The following is a 22,340-nucleotide window of genomic DNA, read 5'->3' as shown; positions in this document are numbered from 1 at the left end:
CTTGTGTTCAGCTCCCTAGTGAACCCACAGGCCCCCGACCTGGCTGCCCCAAGTGATCCCAGTGCCTCCGGGGCAGCTGCGCCAGTAGCACGGCCATTTCTCTTCTCCCTGCAGCAGAGCTGAAAAGCTGACCTTCTCAATGCTTCATTCCGGCAAGAAGCCTCTTGGCCTCCTGGCGGGTAGAGCAGGTTGAGCTCACACGCTTCCTATTTGGTGACCAGAAGGTCATTGATGGCGCCAATGGAAAGCTTTTCTTCTTTTGTTAAAAAGAAGGGTTCCTGACCCAGCAGCTGTGGGTTACAGGTAACAACCTGCAACCAGACACTGCTCGCCTCCGAAAGATAGATGGGGAAACCGAGGCTAAAAACTTGCCAGCTTCCCCAGGTGAGTCTGTGACAGGAGCAGCGACAGGACCTGGGCATCCAGCCCCTGACCCGGATTTACTGTCCTGCATTCACTTCTCCCAACATTTCTGTCCAGGAGATTGTGATTTCTGCCTCTTTTATTCCTGGTATGTGCTGGGTGCTCCTGTTGCTTCCTTTGCTGCCGAGGACTTTGCAATTCTTCACTCCCCTCTGAGGCAGCGATGCTTTCTCACAGAGCGCACCAGCACATCTAACCAGGGCCGAAGCCTGATGCCCTGCCTGAGCAGCAGGTGCATGCGCTGGCAAGGGTGAACAACAGCCCCAAAACCAGCCCCTCTCCAGGAGCTCTTTGCTCCCGTCTTCACAAACCCATTGCCCAGCAGATAAGTGCCGGTGAGGGGAACCCGTCAGGCCCCTCAGTGGGGGGCTGTGGCACATACTACTTAATGAGACACAGACAGAGAGGTCAGACGGGGGATTTAAGGTGTCATCTTGATTTGCAGACAGTTTCTGGACCCAAAAGAACCTCCCTCAGAGGTTCCCCCTCAAAGGCCTGCCTGCCCTGTGTGACTTGTTCCTACCTGCACGTCCCGCTCTCTCGGAACGGACGCTTGTAGGCACTCATGAGCAGGCCCTGTGCTGCAGTTCGCACACCAGCGCTGGGTCGCGCGGGCTGTCAAACTCGCTGTGTGTGGAGGATTAAACTTGACTAACAAAGCATGGGAGAGCTTGGAAATGCTCCAGTCCCTTTCAAGCTCCCTAGAGAGACTGAAACCATCTAGTTTTAATTTTCCTTCCTGGAAGTCCTCATGAGAAGCCACCCCAGCCCTGCTCCCAAAGCAGAACCCCGGCAGCGCATCAAGTGTGAAATAAGCAGAAGTGGCATCTGTAAACTCAATGGGCTCCAGAAGCTTTTCTGTCCTCTTTAGTAACATCGCAGATGTTTTTTGGTTGCTTCTCTAAGGGCCAAACAGCCTTTCCCTCCTCCTCGGTCACTCTCTCCCTTCAGCTGATGAGCTTTAAAGGAAACAGGTATTTTATGTTCCCCAAACAGAGGGGGGTTCTAACTGTGCCTCTGCAGTCTCGTTTTTCTCAGGAACACTTGTTGGATGTTAACCCCGTTCTTGCTGTGCTGCACAAGATGGAGGCGAGCCTGCCGTGTGACGCCGGGGACCGGAGGGAGCTGCTGGCCTAGTGCCATCGCCATTACCTTCTTGGTGGAGGTGGCACCTGGCGGGACGCTGGCCGGGCCCGGCGGCAAGCGGAGCACGGGGCAGCAGGTAGGAGGCGGACGGGGCCATGGAGGGGAAGGGCTGACATCAGCTCGCGGTACCTCAGCGCCACTACCCCTTCGCGCCTACCTCGGCGGCTGTTTTCTCCCCCTAGAGCGCGGCTCGCCCGTGAGCCAGGCCGCCCCGGTTTCCCGGGCAGGCCCTGAGCCCCGGCCCTCGCTCCGCACTGGCCCGGGAGAAGGGTGGGTGCAGTCGGGGGGCCCCGTGGGGTCCTGTCAGGGGCCGAGGGGCCCCGTCAGGCGGTCCCCGCAGGCCAGGCCAGGCCGGCCGCGCCGCCCTCCCGCTTCGCCGCCGGCCCCGCGCCCTGGCTGCGCGCCGCCGGTGTGCGGGGCGCCCGCCCGCGCCTCGCGGCCCAGGACGGGCCCGGGGCCGCGCCGAGCAGCGCCGCGCGTACGGCCTGGCGCTATGGAGAGGGTCTGGCGGGGCGTCCTATGCCGTATGCGCGGTCCCGGGCGCTGGCGGCTCGCGTTCCCGCTCGGCATTGCCGTCTCGGTTATGCGGGCTGCTTGCGGCCGGGTTCTGCGGCAGCCAGGTTCTGGGGCCCGCTCGCGGGGTGCCCTGCGCCTGCATGGCTCTCCGAGTTCTCAAGGACCTCGGCGGCGGAAGGCTGCGCTATCCAGGGCGGCGGGCCGCGCTGGGGCTCGGGCCCGGGGCCCTGCATATCGCCCAGCGTTATGACGGGCTAGCACCCGTCGCGCATGGCTTACCCAGGCGCCCGGGCGGCGGGATGGCGGGGCCCCGCAACCTGCATAGTACCGGCTGTTATGCTGGCCCTCTGCGGGCCGGCGAACCGATATCCAGGGCGCGGGGCGCGGCCCGGCCCCGCTCTCTGGCTCGTCGCCTCACAGTAAAGATGGCGCACAGCGGTCGGTGGCGCTTCCCTGCCCGGCCCGGCAGCGGCGGCTGGGGCCGCCGGGGCCTGGGGGGGTCCCGGCTGCGGGTGCCGGCCGTGCGGAGCCTGCGAGCCGCTGAGCCGGCGGCGGCGCCGGCGGCGGCGGGCGAGGGGGAGCGCGGCGGCCCGTGCTCTGGCGGGGCGGCGGGAAGCGGGGGAGGCGGGGCAGCGCCGGGCTCCGGCGGCTCCGGGGGCCCCGCGGCCGGGGTGGGACCCGGCTTCGACGCGGCGCTCCAGGTCTCGGCCGCCATCGGCATCAACCTGCGGCGGTTCCGCGCGGCCTGCGGCGCTGAGGCGGGCAGCGGAGAGGTGAGGAGGGGCGGCGGGGCGGGGGGGAGGGCCGGGGCGGGGGGGAAACGACGGCGGCAGGGAGGGCGGGCGCGGCGCGGCCCGCGGGTCCCGGCCCGCAGCATCCCCGCTCCGCCCCGGCGGGCGGCACACCCCCTGCCCGCACACCCCTTGCCCGCGCCGCCCGGACACACCTACCGCGCCCGCGGGGCCCGCGCTGCCGCTCCCGCTCCCCGCACAAAGGGCGCGCCCCGCCGCCGGGCCGCCGCCGCCTGCCCGCGAGGGGGGAGGAGGGGGGCGCGGCGGGAGCCCGGCGCGGCGGGCGGGCGGGCGGGTGGGAGCCAGCCGCCCTCCGCCTCCGCGCCGCGCGGTCCCTCCCCGCGCACGCGACTTGCCGCCGGTGTGTCCTCCCTGCTGCCGCTGCCGCCGCCTCCATTATCCTCCTCCCGCCGCTCCCTCTCCCGCGCCCTCCGCGGGGGTGAGGAGCGCGCTCCCCGTCACCGGGAGGTAGGATGGGGCCGGGGGGAGGCGGCGGTGGCGGCTCCTCTCCCCGCGGGGGGCGAACCGGGGCGCGGGGCCGGGCTCGCGTTTCTCCCCTTTGCGGAAGATGCTCTGCGGGGTAACGCGTCCTTCTCCGGGAGAGGGGGCTCGGGGGGGCCGGCGCCGGGCCGAGGCGGGGAGCCGGGGTGTCGGCTCCTCCTGCGTGCCCCGCGGTGGGTGCCGCACGCCGGCCCTCCTCCCCTTCACCGCTCTGGACGCCCAGCCAGACCCCAGGGCAGCGGGGCCTGGTGCGAGGGCGGCTCGTTCCCTGGCACCCAGAGCGCTGCCTTTTTTTTTTTTTTTCTCGTCTTTTTTTTTTTTTTTTTTGAGTTGCTCTTCTTCCTGCCTTCATTTTTATATTTTTTTAAGCCTTTCTAAAGCAGCCAGAGCAAGAGTCTGACAACAACCCACCTATTGACAGAACAGGGAAGACATGATGGGGGTGTGTTACTTACTACAAGCTGCAGCGCTCCTTTTCCCCGATCCTTGTTTTGCATCACTTGTTAGCTGCGTCCTTGCGCCAGCAAGAAAATTCTGCGGGTTATTTGTAGCAGGGATGCTTAATTTTTTTGAAAGGCCAGTTCTGTCTCTTTTTCTTCTGGCAGATTGTCAGCTGTGGAGTGGGTGAGCGTATCTTTTGTCTATATTTTGCCCATTTAAAGAACAGTTGCTTTGCTTTTCTATTGCTGGCGATGTCAGAGTTTATTAAAACACACACAAAAATACAGTTTTCTTGCGTCTTTCTGGCTTGGTGTTGGTATTTTCTATTGGGTGCCATGAAGTGGAGCTAGTCACTCGCGGCTGAGCTAGCATAATTCCTGGGCTGCAGCGTTCCAGCTCCAGCAGGCTGCGGTGCAAGGAGGAAGGGGTGCAGGGAGGAAGGGGGTCATGTTTGCACACACAGAGCTGATCGTGGAAACGCTTTTAACTCCACCAGTACAGCACTTTGGGTTTTAACTCGGACTGCCCACCAGCATCCCTTTTATTTAATACCGGTGTCTTAAAGGCTGTGGTTTAGGATACTTGTACATTTTTCTGTTTGCAATAGACCAGGTTCAATGGAATTTACCATGTCTACTTGAAAGAAGTTAATATCTCAGGAGCGCTAGTTCAGTGGCAGAAATGACTGAAATCTGGCTAACCAACCTGACCACAGAGTTAACAACTCAGGAGGTTTTTATGTGGGGGGAGGAGAGTTGCTTTGTTTCTTTTCTTCTTTCTGAGATGACATTGGATTTTTTTTTTTTTTCATTCCAGTCATCTTAAAATACATTTTTGCATCTCAAAAAGCCTCTAAAACATCTTTGAAAGATCTTTGCGAGTTTGGCTTTTAGGGCATGTTTGCTTTAAAATAAAATAGCTTGACTGCATTCTTGGTGCTAGCAGCTGATGAAGATAGTGTCTCCTGGATCCTAAGAATTTTACTTCTCACATAGGTTTTCTCTCTAGCTACTAAAAACTTCTGTCTAATAACATTACATACAGTGGAAAGTAATGATGAAAGTTCTTTGTGGCTTGGTGTCTGAAGGTTGAGATTCACCTGACCACTTGTGAGCAGGGAAGGGGTAGACCCAGGGTGCTTTTCCTCACTCTAAATTTGCAACCTGTGCCTGCGTTCTCAGGCATCCTCGGAGAGCAGATAGTCTCCAGTATTCAGATTTAGTTGGCTCACTGAGCTGGTTTCCTTCCTTTGGTGATGCTCAAAAAACAAAGCCTTTTTGCATTGAAGGATCTAGTTCTCCTGACCAGTGACTTATTCTGCACGCATTATAGTCATAGTGAAGATCACACCACCGCTGCCGGTCACCAGAAGCTGTAGGACAAGCTCTTCTCTCCTGTGGTACAAGTTCTCTGCAGGGTGGGAGTGGGGGATGTGAAAAGAGCTCCTGCACGTCTAGGAAATCAGCGTGTGGGTGCTGCCCGTGGCCTCTTTAGAGGAGAGGGCGGCTGTGTGTTGGTGTTGACACAGTGAAGTTCTGGTGCCCGTGTGGTACCCCACTTGGGGTGGAGGTGTTCTTCTTCTACAAGGGGGCTTCCAGAAGACCCCTGCTTACTAGGGCTCACCATGTCCTTTGAATAACTGTCTGGTGCTTGCACCGCTCTCTTCCACAAGGTTGAGGGTATTCCCTGAGCTGAGCCAGTTACAATCTTCAGCTGAGTTGGCATTCTGCATTGGGAATAATCTTTGAGTTGTCGCTTTGAGTTCAGGAGCCCGTGGCAATCAGGGGAAGAAGCTGTGTAATCTTTTTATGTACGACTTCTGTTCTGCTTGCTTGGTTTTTTGACCTCTTAGTGGCATGATGCATTCCGGCCTTCACTTGTGTAAGTACCTGTTGAAATTGGGTGCTACCATCAAAATTTGATCTAGCAAAAAAGTCCAGAGCAAGTAGTATGCTCGGTCTTTCCCTTGTCTCCTTGGCCGCTTTGTGGAACATAGCAGATTTTATTCCTAATCTAAAAGGTACCTGAATTCTGGGATGCACTGCATACTCCCTGGGTTTCTGGTGACTTTGTATGAATCCTGGACTTCTGCTGCAGTTCATTGTTTCACTGAGTTATCTCGAAACCAGCTTGCTTTAAGGGAGCAACGTTGTGATACTTGATTTTGGCACTGCAAGAGTTGGGGGTGGGGTGGGGGTGCTTTTTGCACAGTAAAGCTGTAACTGGCTGAAAACGGTGGCATTTGTACTGCATGTTATCCTTTCTGCTTGATGTGAATAGCACTTTAGTAATAAGGGGAATTTGGTTCTGTTGTCTTGATTTGTTACATTGATATTTGGTATAAAAGAAGCTTGTGTGTAGTTGTTAAATATCTGCTACACCTGTCAGTTCAGAGCTCCTTCCCCATCCCTGAAGTTTAACTGAAGCTTTGGGACATAAAAGTTGAGAGCGTGTTGGATGCACGTTGACAGTTTACTCCATAAATCTGCATCAGCTTGAAAGTTGCAGAAACTTGAGGTTTGAAATGGAACATAGTAGTGATGATGGTGTCTCTAGTAGCGCTGCTGTAATTGCACATGGATCATAATTTTTTACAAGATAAACGTTAGAGTCTTAGATGTTCACCGATGCCTGGCTTGTTTTGAAATGGTACTAGATCCATGTGCTGGGAGGAAGGAGTGGCTTCCATACTGCAGCCATGGTCACGCCTGAGCTGGAAGTACAGATAATTTCTCTCCTCCGCAGGCATTTAAATTCTGTCTGCCTCAAAATTCCCTCTCCTAGTTTTACGCTGAATGGTCACTGTAAAACTGCCTGGGTCTTTAATCCATGAAGTAGAGATGTAGAGGCCTGCCTGTTACTGGTAACATGATTACTGCACGTGCATGGGGAGATAACTGCTCATAGGTATTGATGTAAAACAAGAGACGCATAGTGAAGATGATTCGGATCGCAGCCCGAGAGATGGAGGGCTCCTTCATGCTTTTTCTCCTTTCTGAAGACTGGAGCCCTCCTTTATCAGAAGTGTGAAAATACAAGTACATGTTTTAACCATCCTGGCGAGTTTCCCATTTCCACTATTTGGTCAGCGTTACACAGTACTCGAAACCCTCAGAGAAGCGGTTTTGTGAAGCTTTTTGGTGGAATGTAATTTGGGGTTCCCCGTGAGAAACTGTTTTCGATGGAAGGTGGTGTCACTTGTTTCACTGACAGCAGTGATGAGTAGGTAAGGTCGTTTCAGAAGCAGCAGCAGTGCACTCTGACCAGTTTGCTCTGAGGGCTTTTTGACATTGCACTTCCTTCAGCTGGAAAACTCGCAGGACAGACTCTTGCAGCAGTGGGTTTCACTGCGTGCTTCTGATTTGTCATCAGAGCGCTGAACTGCAGATTTTACTGTACCACATTTGGAGGAAATGAGGGAAGAGACTGGGTCGCTCTTTGAGTCAGTAGTTCACTTCTCGGTCTCTTTTAATCGGCTTCCAAGCGCATCCCTGCTGAGGCTGCATCCTCCTGACCTGTTGAGTGCATGTGGAACGGTGCTGATGGCTTCCACCAGCGAGTGGGTAATGGCGTGCGCAGGCGCTTTTCTCCAGCGGATGTGTGCGAGGGAACACACTTGCTGCAGGTTTTCCAGCTGTGGTGCCAAACCTTGCTCCCCTTACCGCTTTTAAGCGGCAACAATTAAGTGGGAAAAGGCACTGTCTTATGTGAAGTAAAACTGCGACAAAGAGGCATTTTGTTCAGGTTTCAGTTGTATTTTGTTTCAGTGAACAGAAACACGGGTAACCTGCGTTCAGAGGGAGCCTTCCATTAGCGGGACTTTGTTTTGTTGGTTCAGGTCGCAAACCAGCAAAGGTGTTTGTCGCTCCAGCAGAGGTCATCTCATTTTCTTGACCCGTCCTAGAGACTACCTGAGGAAACTGTATCTGGCGTTTATTGGAAGGCATCCTCGTCCCCTCCAATCTCTTACGAAGTCCAGGCTGTTTTGCAGTGAAGTATTGGTAAAGGGCAAACAAAGGGAGTCACTGATGAGATGATGCGTCTCGCGTCTCTCTCCAGCATTGGTGGCCGCTGGGGATGATTTTGGCAAAGAATGTGGGTTCTTGCAAACTACCCAAACGTGATGCGTCTCTGGCAATTGAATCCTTTTAGCTAGGTGGCCACGCAACGTTAAGCCTCTGGGGTTTTGATGATCTTGTTTTTTTGCTGAGAGTATTGCAGTTCATTATGGTTAGTCCCCTCCGTTCAGTCTTGTGCACCGACAGCAACTGAATTCTCAGACCTTAAGGTGCAGGGATACCACAAAATTCCCATGGAAGAGTTGTTCCCTCCTGAGCCAAGCTACAAAGCATGGTTCAACTTTAATAATACTGCCGTGCTTTGCTGAGTGGTGTACATTTCTTTAGGAGCGAAAGATGAGTTTGCCACTACTAAAGATTTTTTTAATGCATCGATACAGCAATTTTAGAGCACAGCTGTGTGTGTGCAGAAGTATCTGAAGTTTTGCAACCTGCTGCTTTGTTGCATTGGACAGCTTTGTTAGTTACGTCTACTTTTATTTAACAAGCTCTAGAATTCTTTCCTTTCCTCAGTTGTCCAAGTCCGGCTGAAGCATTGCTTTCTAAACATCCATTACAGAACCGGGAGAGAGAGATTTTACTTGCCAGAAGTGGTGTGTTGCCAGTGGTCTCTTAGATGTGGTCCCAGAGGCTTTGGTTTCACTTTTCTCTCACCGGGTGGAAGCTAAACCTTTCGAGGTAATAGTTTGGCTGACCCTCTTCCTCGGAGGTGGTATTGAAAGCTTGTTGCGACTAGAATGAGGCCATTTGAGGTGCTCTAAAAAGCATCCCTCTTTGTTCAGAATGGAAATTGTAAATTGGAATTCCTCATCCAGGATGGAACTGGGACTCCATGGAAAGCGGGGACCGATTGTGTTTCGTTAGTGGGCTGCTGCTGTAAGTTAGTCCGTTCTGCAGCTCGCAGTTTGGCCAGATAGTGAGAAACTGGCTGTATTGTTTCCTCCTAACGCTGGATATTCTCATTTTCCTTCTAGCAAGCTGGCAAGATTGATCTGCGCGCTCGATAATACTGTCAGAATGGGTTCTCTCTGCGCTTCAACCCCGTAAAGGCCAATTTGCTCTTTCTAATTCTGAAATTAGGTGTCGTCCAAGGGACTCTGAAAGCTGCAGTCCTAATCGCATTTGTATTGTCGTGGTTGATTGCTGAGGGTACAGCTGCAAGGCAATCACAGGGGTGTATCTTCCCATTCTAGTTTGGGGGTTGTCATGTGGAGGTGATCCAGCCAAGAGCCGTTCTGTGCTCTCAGGACACGCTGTGTAGATTGGTGCTGTTTTGAGGCGAAGCCCCAGCAGAGTCTGTGCGTCACTCTTATTCAGAGCTTTCGTCTAATTAAAGAACGAAAGGACGAGTGGACCCTCAGCCAAGTCAGTACATAACAGTAGCCCCAAGTGCTCTGCCACTTATTAGCGATGTTGCATTGCAAGTAATCACTTGGGAAGCACCTCCCTGAACTCCCAGATGATTCCGCTCCTGACATGAGTGCAGAGTGCACCCAGCGTTTATCTCGGGGTTACTTATTGCCAACCTCCGAGGATGTTTGCTGAAAGAAGAGGAGTCTGTTAGGTATTGTGCCGTAGTTACTAAGCAGGCTTCTGAATGAGTTTCTAAAAATAGCTTCTCTCTCTCCAAGAAGATGAGGTGCTGTATAATTGGGGCCAAAACCAAGATGGTGAACAGGAAGAGAACTAAAGTGTTGTTCAGATAACTCTATTGTAAAATTAAATAAACCTTTTCAAGAGCTGATTGGAACAGCTGCGTTGCTGGTTTAGTGCTTCTGACAGCTTTGATGACAGTCCCGTGCAACTTTACAGATCCGTAGTGGGTACGGGTTATGCTGTTATTCCTCAGACAGAGATCGGAACATCAGTCAGTACCTTCAGGATAGTTTCTCATTTGAAGGTGGATTTTCGTCTGAGATCTTTAGTCAGCAATTCTTTGAAAAGTAATTTTGCTCAAGAACATTGTAATAGAGGTTTGCTTGCAACTTTTCCATCCTTGTAATAGCTGGGTTACTTCAGGAAAAGCCTTTCTTCATCTGCTCACAACTTTGAGGTTTAAACTAGTTGAGGTAGTGTAATGTTTGAGTGGGAGGTGTAGGTGGAAGCTCTGCTGCCCACGGAGAAGATCGCCCCTTGCCTGCTTGGTTAGGCTTCATGCCTTGCGCATGAGGCAAGCCTTCCCTCATCCTTTTATTTATAATCCCGAGTGACCTTTTTTGTGTTGCATTATTCTTTTTCAGGTAAATGAGGTCACATTCAAAACTGTTACGGTTTTTAATCACTCTCCATCTGTCGTGCTTTATAGTCACTTCTGAAAAAACGGAGGGAAGCTGTTCCTGCTTAATTGGCTTCAAAACTGCGTTTTGACGTATGATGGCCGACAGGATGGTTTGGCCTGGCAAATGCATGCTGGTGTTTAGCGGCCTTCTCGATCTTCTCTGATAAGTTACAAGGGTGCCTTCTCAGATAGTGAGAACGACCGTTTTGAGGTCACCGATACGCTCATGAATGTCACCGAACAAACGTGAATGACGTATTGGTCATGCTACTTGTAGCTGTAAATGAAGCCGAAGTGATTATTTTGTGGAGAGCTCCTTTTTACCCTAGACAGTTCTGGTGACTCCTTGGTAGGGAATGAGAAAAAATGATGATTCCCAGGATATTGGGCCAAAGCCAGACTCAGCATATCCCACTGGAAAAGTAGGATAATGGCGCTCAGTTTAGAAATAACGCAGGTTCCAGTTGTGGATTGTGACAGGCAATTGTCAAAAATACAGAAAGTGCTGATTTCGTAACCACAGATAAAATAGTAGTGTTTTTAGACCCCTGAATGACAAAATGAAGAAAACATTCCTAGTAGCCACGTGAACTTGGAGGCAGATACAAGTCAAGACTGTTACTTCTGTGTTACTCGCTTCCTGGTCCCAGCCTCCCAATATTTGTAGAGAAGTTGTATCTGTCAGGGTTGTTTGGTGATAGCTGGGGTGGGGATTTCAGGATAGCAGGAATGGGGATTCCTCCTGCAGAAATCGCGCGTTGTTTTCTCATCTCTCCAGCCGTCTTCACCACGTGCTTGTATGGAAAACCTCCTCTCGGCCAGGCAGCAGGAAAGCAGATCTGAACAAACTTCTTAGGGGAAGTAGAAGCTGAATACCTCTTTTTTTTTCATAAAGAGCACAAAAAGGTAGAGGGGTGGCTGGAGCATTAGAAAGCCACACTATGTGTTCTTGCATGTCTTCAGGCCCAGTGTTTTCTTCTGGGCAGAAGAGCAGTTAGCAGAACTGTCGTGTGACACTGCTACCTTTGAACACCAAACTGTCAAGTCATAACTTTAAATGCATGCATGTTTTCTGTTCCTAAGGTTTAACTGCACACAGTCAGCCTCTTTGTAACTTGGTTGTTATATATGAAGTTTTTTTTTATTTGCAACTGCATGAGACTGTATTTAGTATTAGATGCATCTCTTCCTTTGTTACCAGAGGTTTGCAATTGTTGGCCAACAGTGAGCGTTTCATACACATGTAAGTGGAGGGCCAGTAACTGATTTTAGCATGAGGTATTATTTTAGATTACACTGAACTTACTTGCCTCTCTGGGCAGGGATGGTCTCTAATTCAATCTTGTAAATAAGTCTTTGTGTCTGTTACTCTTCCTGAAAATAATTTGTTTATTCAGTATTTGGTGTTTTAAGTAAGTGGTGTGTTGGAAATGTGACTAGTCCTTAGAGCTGAGTACGTTGGCATTGCCATAGCGAGGGCTCTGTGTTTGTCGGGGTGTGCTTCTCGGACTGCAGCGTTGTGGTTCTGGAGGTACAACCCTCAAGCTGCCCCTTGCTCAGAGCCGTTTCTGTGCAGCAAATGAATGAAGTGCTGGGAAGCTGTTTAATTAGAGCTGGGAGACTTGGAAATGAATTGTTTTATGGAAGGAAATCACTGCTGTCTTTTTTCACCAAGCAGCCTATAGGATTCTCCTATGAGGGGCTGTATACATGGCTTAAGACTTTTCTGCTTGCGGCAGTAAGTTCTGTTTCCTTGGGCGAGATGTGCTCATACGCACAAAAGTCAGCGTTATTCGGCCTTTCTCTGTACCCAGTGTACGCTATAAGCACATGATTGTGTGTTTGAAAATGCTGCAGATCTCAATTTTCGGTAGGCTAACGAAGAAGAAATCGCACGGGGTGAGCGGCTGTTCCCTTTGCATTTCTACACCTGACTGTTTGTAGGTAGCTTGTTGTTTTTCTGCTTCCATTCCCAGTGTTTAGACCATTTCAGCCCGAATTTGTCTCTGTGAACAGCCTCTCCCTTTGTCAGTGCCGGGGACCCTCTTCCCCGGGTGCGCGTCCCTGCGAAGGCAGTGCCTGCGCAGCAGTGTTTACATCTTACAGGGAGCCCACGTGCTCGGGGAGTGGCAGGCAGGCGTGACGGGGCCATTGATCCGCAATGCTCTGCGCAGGCGAGTGGGGAGCCGGGCGCTTCTGCAGCCTTTCTCCCTCCACTTTTATTACTGTGGGATTTAAGTTGAGAGCTTTTCCCTTCCAGGGAAAGGTCGCGGCAGGTTCTGCGTGATGCAGGCTTCCTCAGGTAGAAACAGCGCGTTTTGGCATAACTTTATTTCTTTTACACTGCTTTATCATTGCTTTTTCCGGTTTTCTCGGCATCGCTGCTGCAACTGCAAAGAGCAGATAGATAGGCAGCAGGGATGTGAGGAAGGGCAGGACTGTCCCCCTCTCCGGCAATGTGCGGTGACACTTGCTTACAGCGATTCTGAACTGCAGCCTCAGCGTGTATGTATTTTATTTGACTCCCTAGACCATTATTTGTGTTGAAAACTTGAATGGCCTTCTGTTCAGAATATTTGCTCTATTTTAATTGTTTAATACTGAGGTTCATCAAACAGAAACCAAGGAGAAAATTTTGAGAAATGGTTTGTCTTAAGCCTTGCTGCTTTTTATCACATCACGACTTTCCTGTAGACACAGGTACGGGTCTCAGTGCGTGTGGTTTAATTTCTTTAAAACTAAACTGTGGTTTCAGTAGCTGAGACTTTCTTCGTGGTCTGTCCTGCAAGTAGATGAATTAGAAATTTAATGTACGACGCACAGGGCGGAAAAAGGGCACTGCTGTGACGTCTTTTGCCCGGCCTAAGCTACATCAGGAAATGGTGTTATTCCTTTGCACAACTTACCTTCTGCTATTCACGGTGTTGCACCTTTTTACTTTCAGGGTACTGTTCTTGTAGTTCTTGCTCTTCTCAAAGCTCTTTGCAGACTCAAATTGTTACAGAAATAGCATAGTTACTTTCTAGCATGCGGCCACATTGCACAGCAGCTTAAAGAAGCAAGCAACAATTGACTTGAATTGTTTTCAAAGTTCAGAGGAAACCTAAGACTGGGGAATATAAATACTTGAGGTGAAATCGGACTACGAAAGCTGGAGCAACGTAAAAACAAAAACGTGTCACAAATTTTGGTGGCAGACGAATAGGATTGACATTTTTGCATACTCCCTGAAAAAGCTGTCTTAACGAGAACAGAGTGCCTTTAACATCATGCCTCTGTCGGAGAAAAGCTTTACAATGAACTCAGGTTATCGTCTCTCCTAAAGACAAAGTCTGAAGTGAATTAAAAAAAACCCCACAACAACAACAACCCAAACCAACAACAAAAACCACCTTTACTATAATCAGGAGTCAATTTTTAAGAAATTGTCCTTGACATTCCATAATGTTACCTACATGGCTACTAACGTCATTATTCTTTGAAATTTAACAATCAGTAAAGGTTGTGGTCCCTTAGCAAGAAATGCTCTTTTAGTGGTGGTGATTTTGCTGGGAAAAATCCTCGTAGGAGATGAAACAGTCTTTGGTGCCTCTGAGGGAAAGCTTGTTCTGCCACCTTACTGGTTTGCAGTGTTTCTAGGTAGTGCTATGACAGGCTGCGGCTCTTGGGGTGTGTGAATGATGCCTGCATCTTTGGGATGACTGTCTTCCCATCAGTAGTTTTAGTCTACTTTAACTTGTTCCTTAGCCAGGCTTGGAGGTTGTTGCGTGATGGAGCTGATGGGGTGGGATTCATCTGAAGGCATGCTGATCTCTGTAGGGTCCAAAGAGGCCCTGAAATCATGCGTTGTCCTTCCAGAGGCCATAAGTGTTGCTGTTGGGTCTTGTGGGAGTGGGTGGCAAGCCCTCCCTCAGGGAAGCTGTCAGAAAGGGACCAGAGTGAGCCCTGAGGTCTTGTTCGAGCTCCAGGATGCTCAGGCAGAATTGTAGACCTTAGATGCTTTTGCTTATCCAGAAAGGCTTTTAAATGAGTTTGGAGGAGGTTAGTCTACATTTGTACTAGAAAAATAAACATGGAAACACTTCTTTTGCTGGAGTATGTCTTTAGGGTAGTTTGAATAATTATGAGAGTAGACCTTTGTGGTTTGATATGAGCAGCAGACTTTATGCATTAAGGGTTTGTTTCCATATATACTTGTCTTTTGTTTCCCCATAACTCTTTTTGATTGTTCCATAGCTGTAAACTGTAGCTGCTATATATGTCTATATAAAAGTTGTATTTCCTTTTTAGCAATTGTTTGCAGAAAGAACAAATGCCAGTATGTTACTTGGGGAGAGAGAATCCTCTAGAATCCTTTCAGGCTTTGATCGTAGTGAAGTTTGTTTTAATGTTAATATCCACATCTTCCAATTTCCATCCACTTTCTCATTGCAGGATGAACAGTTTTTAGGTTTTGGTTCAGATGAAGAAGTCAAAGTACGAAGTCCCACCAGGTCCCCCACAGGTATGTTCAAGTTGCAGGATTGGAAGTTGACTTTGTATTCTCCATTGTGATTGTTTTGCAATGTCTCTCCTGTTTGTTCCATCAATTCTCATCCACCATAAAAGCCACCCCAGTCTTTGGATTCGACTCGGTTAGTTTTGGACTCTTTACATCTGATCTGTTCCAGAACAGGGAAACTTCGAGAATAAGAGCTATACTGATGAAACTGGTATTTGAAACCTCAGGTTAGTGTTTTGGAGAGGCAATTATTTTAATAGTAAGGATCTGCTACTGGTTTGAATATTTCAGTATATTTCAATAGACTCATTATCGCCTGTAACTGGAACCTTCACTTTTTTGGAAACTAATCAAATCACTTGAGGTTAAGCTGTAGCGAAGTTGTTGCATTTTCATCTCTCGGGATGTAGGAACAAATCATGATGGGACTGTCAGTGAATGAGTTCGGCTTTGATTTAGTTTCTTATCAATAAATGCTCTCACCACAGCACTCTGCTCATTCACTACAATGATCTGCTCAGCTTGGCCTTGCCAGCAAATTCTGCTGTGGAGAGCCTTGCTAATAGGGTGTTTCAAATGAAGAACGAAGTACATTGTCAGAGCTGTGTGAAGACCCAGAACTGGAATAGCTGGGTTTGGTGGGCAAGTGTTGAAATGCATTGGTGGAGGTGAGTAATCAAGTCTTGCACATCTGCTTGATGATTCCAAGTGCAGTGCCAAGTGCTAACTGTGTTTCAAAGCTAAAAATTTTTTTTTCAGTAAATTACCTTGTATCAGCCTCTCCCTGTACATTGTTCTTGCCTTACTGACTTATCCCTTAGCAGTGCAGAGGGATGGTACTAAAGAAGAAGGATTTTTTTTTTCTTGCAACTAGCTGTGATCTGCTTGAGGAAAAAAAAAAGAAACACTTTTAATTGTTTGAAAAGTGGCACATGCCCTTAAGAATTATTGTTCCCTCTCAACATTAGGTTGATAGTGGTTTTGTGCCATTGCATATATAGTTGTTGTGAAAAGGCAAGCTTGTGTTTTAAAAAAAATTGTCTACTTCATATTTTATATAGGAGAAGAGGTTTGTTGGGAAAGTACTCATTACATGTGTTGATAAAACTGTATTTTTGTTGATTAACTGAAATGTCTTGGCAACTTGTACGGGCAGTGTGACTGATACTGAGTAAATACTTGCGTGACCTGGATAATGCTGATCCTACGCTCGGAGAAATTTAATGTGTGCTCTGCATTCTCTACTTCCCTCTCAGTTAAATCTAGTCCACGGAAACCTCGCGGGAGGCCCCGGAGCAGCTCTGACCGAAGTTCAGCTGTACTATCAGACTCTTCATCAGTGTGTTCCCCTTCGAGCAAGTCTGAAACCACATCCATGGAGAAAGTAAAGAAGAAGGAGATGAAGAGTGGGGAAAAAAGACGAGGAAGACCTCCAACGCTAACGAGCGTGAAGTTCAAATTGTCACAAGTAAAGGACGCATCGGACATTCAGAAGGGCAGCAAAGAAGAGAAAGAGAGTCTGAAAAAAATCAAAAGGTCACCATCCACTACATTTCAGCAAGCAACTAAAATCAAGAAATTAAGAACTAGTAAGCTCTCCCCACTGAAATCTAAATTTAAGCCTGGGGCGAAACTTCAGATTGGGAGGAAGAGCGTTCAGATCGTGCGCAGAAGAGGTAGGCCACCATCCTCTGAACGTTTAAAGACTTCCTCGACCTTAGTCATAAACTCGCAGCTGGAGAAACCCCAAAGGATTCGCAAAGAAAAGGATGGCACGCCACCTCTTACGAAAGAAGAAAAGACTGCTGTCAGACAGAGTCCACGCAGGATTAAGCCTGTTAGGATTATACCTTCCACCAAAAGGACGGATGCCGCAATTGCTAAGCAGCTCTTGCAGAGGGCTAAAAAGGGGGCACAAAAAAAGATTGAGAAGGAAGCAGCCAAACTGCAGGGCAGGAAGGGGAGAACCCAGCTCAAAAATATCCGTCAGTTCATCATGCCGGTTGTGAGTGCTATCTCTTCACGGATTATTAAAACACCCAAACGGTTCATTGAGGATGAAGACTATGATCCTCCTATTAAAATATCCAGACTAGAATCCACACCAAACAGCAGGTTCAGCGCTACGTCTTGTGGCTCCAGTGAAAAGTCCAGCGCTGCTTCTCAGCATTCGTCTCAGATGTCTTCGGATTCCTCACGGTCCAGTAGCCCCAGCGTGGATACGTCTACAGACTCCCAGGCTTCCGAGGAGATGCAGACGCTTTCTGAGGAGCGAAGCAATACTCCAGAAGTTCACGCACCGCTGCCTGTTTCTCAGTCCCCTGAAAATGATAACAGTGATAGGAGAAACAGAAGATTTTCGATAACAGAAAGAAGTTTTGGCCAGAGAACTGCTAAAAAGCTGTCGGCCTTACCAAGCGTGCCACAGCAGCAGTCCTCCTCCTCTCCTCCTCCCCCTTTGCTCACTCCCCCCCCACCGCTGCAGCCTGCTTCCAGCATCTCAGACCATACCCCTTGGCTTATGCCTCCTACCATACCGTTAGCCTCACCCTTTCTTCCTGCTTCTGCTGCGCCAATGCAAGAGAAACGGAAGTCGATTCTACGAGAGCCAACATTTAGGTGGACCTCCCTGAAGCATTCTAGGTCAGAACCACAGTACTTCTCATCAGCAAAATATGCCAAAGAGGGTCTTATTCGCAAACCGATATTCGATAACTTCAGACCCCCACCGCTGACACCGGAGGATGTTGGCTTTGCATCTGGCTTCTCAACGCCAGGTGCGACAGCTCCAGCACGTCTGTTTTCTCTTCACTCTGGAACGAGGTTTGATATGCACAAGAGAAGTCCTCTGCTGAGAGCGCCCAGATTCACACCGAGCGAGGCCCACTCCAGGATCTTTGAATCTGTAACTCTGCCCTCGACGGTTGGTCGCACCACTACAGGAACCTCTGCAACAGGTGTCTCCTCTCGGAAGAGGAAGAGGAGAGTGTTTAGCCCCATCCGATCGGAACCCAGATCTCCTTCGCACTCCATGAGGACGAGAAGCGGGAGACTTAGTACCTCTGACCTGACAACTCTCACCCCACAGTCTTCTGTCTCTTCCTCATTAACTAGCATTTCTGTTAGTTCTCTTGCCACTAGTGCCTTAAATTCAACTTTTACTTTTCCTTCCCATTCCCTAACGCAGTCTGGGGAATCAGCAGAAAGAAGCCAGAGACCGAGGAAGCAGACTAGCACTCCAGCGGAGCCTTTCTCATCTAGTAGCCCTACTCCTCTCTTCCCCTGGTTCACGTCGAGTCCCCAGACAGAGAGAGGCAGAAACAAGGACAGGGCAGTGGAGGAACTCTCCAAAGATAAAGACGCTGACAAAAGCCTGGAGAAGGACAAGAGCAGAGAGAAAGACAGAGAGAGAGAAAAGGAGAACAAACGGGAGTCAAGGAAAGAGAAAAGGAGAAAAGGGTCAGAAATTCAGAGTAGCTCTGCTTTGTTTCCTGTAGGTAAAATGCCCAAAGAAAAAGTTGTCAGCGAAGACGTTGCAGCATCATCATCTGCCAAAAAAACTGCCGGGCGGAAGAAGTCTACAGCAATAGATTCCGCAGCAGATGTTTCCACTGCTGCTCTGGTAGATACGGCAGCCATCAAAACCAAAACGTCCAAGAAAGGTAGAGGGGGGTTAGACAAATCGGATCTGGACCTCAGTCCTGCTGTGCCATCTTTAGAGAAGGAAAAAGCCCTGCGTCTTTCTGCTCCTTCGTCAAGCACTGTTAAACATTCCGCTTCCTCCATCAGCTCTATGTTGGCTCAGGCAGACAAACTGCCAATGACTGACAAGAGGGTGGCCAGTCTTCTGAAAAAGGCAAAAGCCCAGCTGTACAAGATTGAGAAGAGCAAGTCCCTCAAACAAGCAGATCAGCCAAAAGCACAGGTAGTCCTTTTTCCGAGTTGGTGGGGTTTTGGTTTTTTTTGCTAGAGTGCATCTTATTTTGAACTTGCCCTGAAAGTCACAAGTAGATTTCATATCCTAAGCATGAAGAATTAACGTGCCAAGCTAAGCAGCTGTTAGTGCAACAGATGGCAAACGATCCGAAAACGAGAAGCCCTGGGCAGAAGCTGAGGGGGAAAGGGAGCTGCTGTGTAGTCAGCTCAGGGGGGAGCTGCGTGCATTTTTCGAGATAAGTACGGCGTAGCTGCTTACTAGGTTTCTCTGAATAAATCTAAGCAAAGTAATCATCTAGAATAGTAGTACTCACTGTTAAAAGCACGATTCCAGCAAACTGCAGTAGTCTTTCTTTGCCTCAGTGTTTCTTGTAGGCCCTCCTCAAGCATAAAGCTGGCTTCTGAAGATGAAGCTGGTCTTGGTCTCTCTCTTTTTTTTTAACTTTACACAGTGATGATCTGTCACTTACGGGTGGGAGTAAAATCCATTGGGATTTTGCATCTGATTGGGGGACTGCTTCCTACCGGTTTCTTCCCTCTCCCTGTTCCCCCACCCCAAACCCACCCTTTTCTGCAGTCCTTTTTAGCTACCAGAAAGGTAGGTGAAATACACTTTCAGAGAATACTTCCTTTTTATTTAAACTATTACTTTCTTTAATGGCACTAATGTTGAAAATCACTAGCGCATATTTTAAATGGAAAACTCTCTAGCTTTTTGTCTCTGAAATTAAGTGCATGCTTCTGTATGTCTGGCCTGGTTATAGAAGCAGCCCAGGCCCTCACAATTACCTATTTGGGGGATTTCTTTTAGTTGGAAATATTTCAGAATCCTGTCATGAAAACATGGAAAATTGCACTAAAGTGCTACAGTTCTTCTAGGGCCTCAGTAGACACGAGCCCCTCTCATCTTAAAGGCCAGCAGCTACAAAGCTATCAAACAGCTTGATGTACTTCTGGCTTCTGCTGCATCAGGTAGCACTGAATGTTACTCTAATTCCAGTCGACTCTGATTGTTATGATATCAATGTCTTGATAACATGGCTTCATGAGTGAGTTTGCTTCCTAGTAGGAAGTAGGAACTTACCTTTTAATTCCAAATGAGTAAATCCTCTCATTCTTTGGAGTTTATCCTCTCTTGGATAACTGAGGCTTAGAAGGCTGGGAGTCTTTATTTTTATCCTGATTCTTACAGAGTGCAAGCTAAGATATAATTTAACTCTTTTTTAGGTTAACTAGAATTAACATGTAATTTCCATTAGATGTTTCCCAGCCTCGTTTTGGTACCTTTCTTAGGAATACTGTCTATTCCCATGTTCTGAAATCTAGGGACAAGAGAGTGATTCATCGGAAACGTCAGTCCGAGGACCACGAATAAAACATGTTTGCAGGAGAGCAGCTGTTGCGCTGGGCCGCAAGCGAGCAGTGTTTCCTGATGACATGCCCACTCTGAGTGCCTTACCATGGGAAGAACGGGAGAAGATACTGTCTTCCATGGGGAATGATGGTGAGTTAAGATTTTTAGTTTTCATCTGTGGATTCATACAAAGTCAGCTTGTGTTGACTGCTTAAAATGAGGACTTCAAGTGATTAACAAGGGAAAGTACGTTAAACAGCTCCGGGCTCTCGGTTACAATGCCACAGTAACAGGACTAATCCTTTTAACCATTGGTAATTGTTAAAAACGTGTTCTGCACTAAACTTTTGGTCTGCTGAGGAGGGTGTGTACATATACATATTTACACGTACATGTGTGTGTATACGCACACACTCACACACATCCCTTGTGTGGCTCTCCTGATGATCTTACACTTAATGGAATAAATTCCATTAGCAAATTAGATGCTCCTGAATCATTTTGATATCAGTGAATTCACATTAGAAATTTTTTTTGATAGATAAGTCATCAATAGCTGGCTCAGAAGAGGCTGAACCTCTTGCTCCACCTATCAAGCCAATTAAGCCAGTTACAAGAAACAAGGCACAGCAAGAACCTCCGGTGAAGAAGGGCCGACGCTCAAGGCGCTGTGGGCAGTGTTCGGGCTGTCAGGTTCCAGAGGACTGTGGTGTCTGTACTAACTGTCTAGACAAACCCAAGTTTGGTGGGCGCAATATAAAGAAGCAATGCTGCAAGTAAGTATGTATCTGAGAAATTGTCTAATCCCTATGCTGAGTGGGATAAGCACACCCGCACTCTGGGACAGGCAACAGCAGATTTACCCTGTAGCACAGGCTTTGAGTGAATTTGGCCTGGGCTGAGGCTGGATCGCAGCAGGGTATTGTAAACAGTTTCATTTAGGAGTCAAGATCCTGATTCAAGGTGTGCTTGTTATGAGCTTTTTTTCTGAAATTCACTTCTGGTTTATTCTCCCCAGTTTGACAAAACTGGCATAGCATTGAAAAGCGTTTGGTATGAGACCAGTGGCTTTAATTAGGCAGCCTGGGTTTCGGCAAGGAAGGCAATGTATACATGAGTATTTATCTCTTATTCTCCCAAATTGCATTTATGACGAGCTTGTGTTTTCAAGACGATGTTTATCTGGTGTATATACACTTCATATAACAAAGATGTCTCTGGATGTCATTAAGAAATACCACTCTTCCTTGATTTTTCCTACCATTTTTTATACGTATCACTTAGCCTGAACCTTTTGCTTTTTTAAATTGTTGCATTAAACTGATTTTACCAGACTAGATAATCGGTCTGAAAAGGCAGGAACTGAAGTGGCACCAATAAAGATTGTTGTGGTATGAAAGCTATTTATAAAGCATAGCTGTGAGAATTGCTGTGTAGTGCTCATCTGTGTGAAAACACTCTGCAGACTGCAATCTGTAAGTAGTCTCACTCTTAATGGCTTTGCCCAGGCCTCGGGCTAGGATTCAAAACCATGGGCCCTGATACAAGAATGAAGGCGGAAACAAAGCCTAGCCCAACTTATAGAAGACTTAATGTGCTAAACGTAAGAAAAATAGAAAATAAAGTTGAACACTTAAAAAAAGGCTTGGTCACCTAATCCAATCCCACTTCAAGAGTAACTACTTTTGCTTGAAATGGCCTCAGCTTGGATTATGTAAAACCTACAGTTGAGAGAGTTTGGTGTGGTTTCTTAGAGCACTTGGAAGTATTCTGATACTTCTCAAATCTAAGAAATGGAATCGATGGGGGATTTACCAGTGAAGCAGTGTTGTTACATAAGTGGTTTTATTAACCTCAAAATTGTGTTGAGAGTGTGGAAAATCAAAAGGAAAATACAGAGGTAAATAAGAAGTTTCTTTTACATATCTCTGAAGAAGGGAGGAAAAAAAATGCTTGGAAAAGGTAGGGGGTGTATTGATAATGTTTCTTTCAGTTTTTCATGTTGAATATTTACAGACTGCCCTCTTAATGTCTGCATTTTTCTTCTGATTTCACAACATGTTCTTGCTTTGTAGAATGAGGAAATGTCAGAATCTACAGTGGATGCCTTCAAAAGCATATCTCCAGAAACAAGCTAAAGGTAGGCTGAAAGACTTGGCTCAAGTATAGCACAAGAGAGAAATCTTCATCTCTTAAATTTTGCTCTTTCTTTGTGCTGTCATTGTGGCTACACTGAGCTTATAAAAGGTTAGTCTGCAACCAAGTGTTAACAGGGAGCCTGCCTGTTCTGCCGATGTCAGGTGAAAGTTGCAAGAGAGATGCAAGTACAGGCAGCATCTGTGCTCCCTAACAGTGGCTGTCTCTTTCAGCACTG

At 48.2% G+C, this 22,340-nt stretch overlaps 1 protein-coding gene across 1 annotated transcript in view; it reads left to right on the top strand.

Moving 5' to 3' along the window:
• The first annotated feature begins 2,510 nt into the window (after nt 1-2,510).
• Nucleotides 2,511-22,340, top strand: part of KMT2A (lysine methyltransferase 2A) — a 45,983-nt gene continuing 26,153 nt past the window's right edge. Inside the window, exons 1-6 of the mRNA XM_059829537.1 lie at nt 2,511-2,858; nt 14,610-14,679; nt 15,933-18,601; nt 19,939-20,116; nt 20,508-20,742; nt 22,042-22,106. Coding sequence (XP_059685520.1) covers nt 2,511-2,858; nt 14,610-14,679; nt 15,933-18,601; nt 19,939-20,116; nt 20,508-20,742; nt 22,042-22,106 — 3,565 coding nt within the window. The remainder of the gene's footprint in view (nt 2,859-14,609; nt 14,680-15,932; nt 18,602-19,938; nt 20,117-20,507; nt 20,743-22,041; nt 22,107-22,340) is intronic.

The sequence above is a fragment of the Gavia stellata genome, chromosome 26, assembly GCF_030936135.1.
Source record: "Gavia stellata isolate bGavSte3 chromosome 26, bGavSte3.hap2, whole genome shotgun sequence".
Classification (NCBI taxonomy): Eukaryota; Metazoa; Chordata; class Aves; order Gaviiformes; family Gaviidae; genus Gavia; species Gavia stellata.
This window is presented reverse-complemented; position numbering and strand designations above follow the sequence as displayed.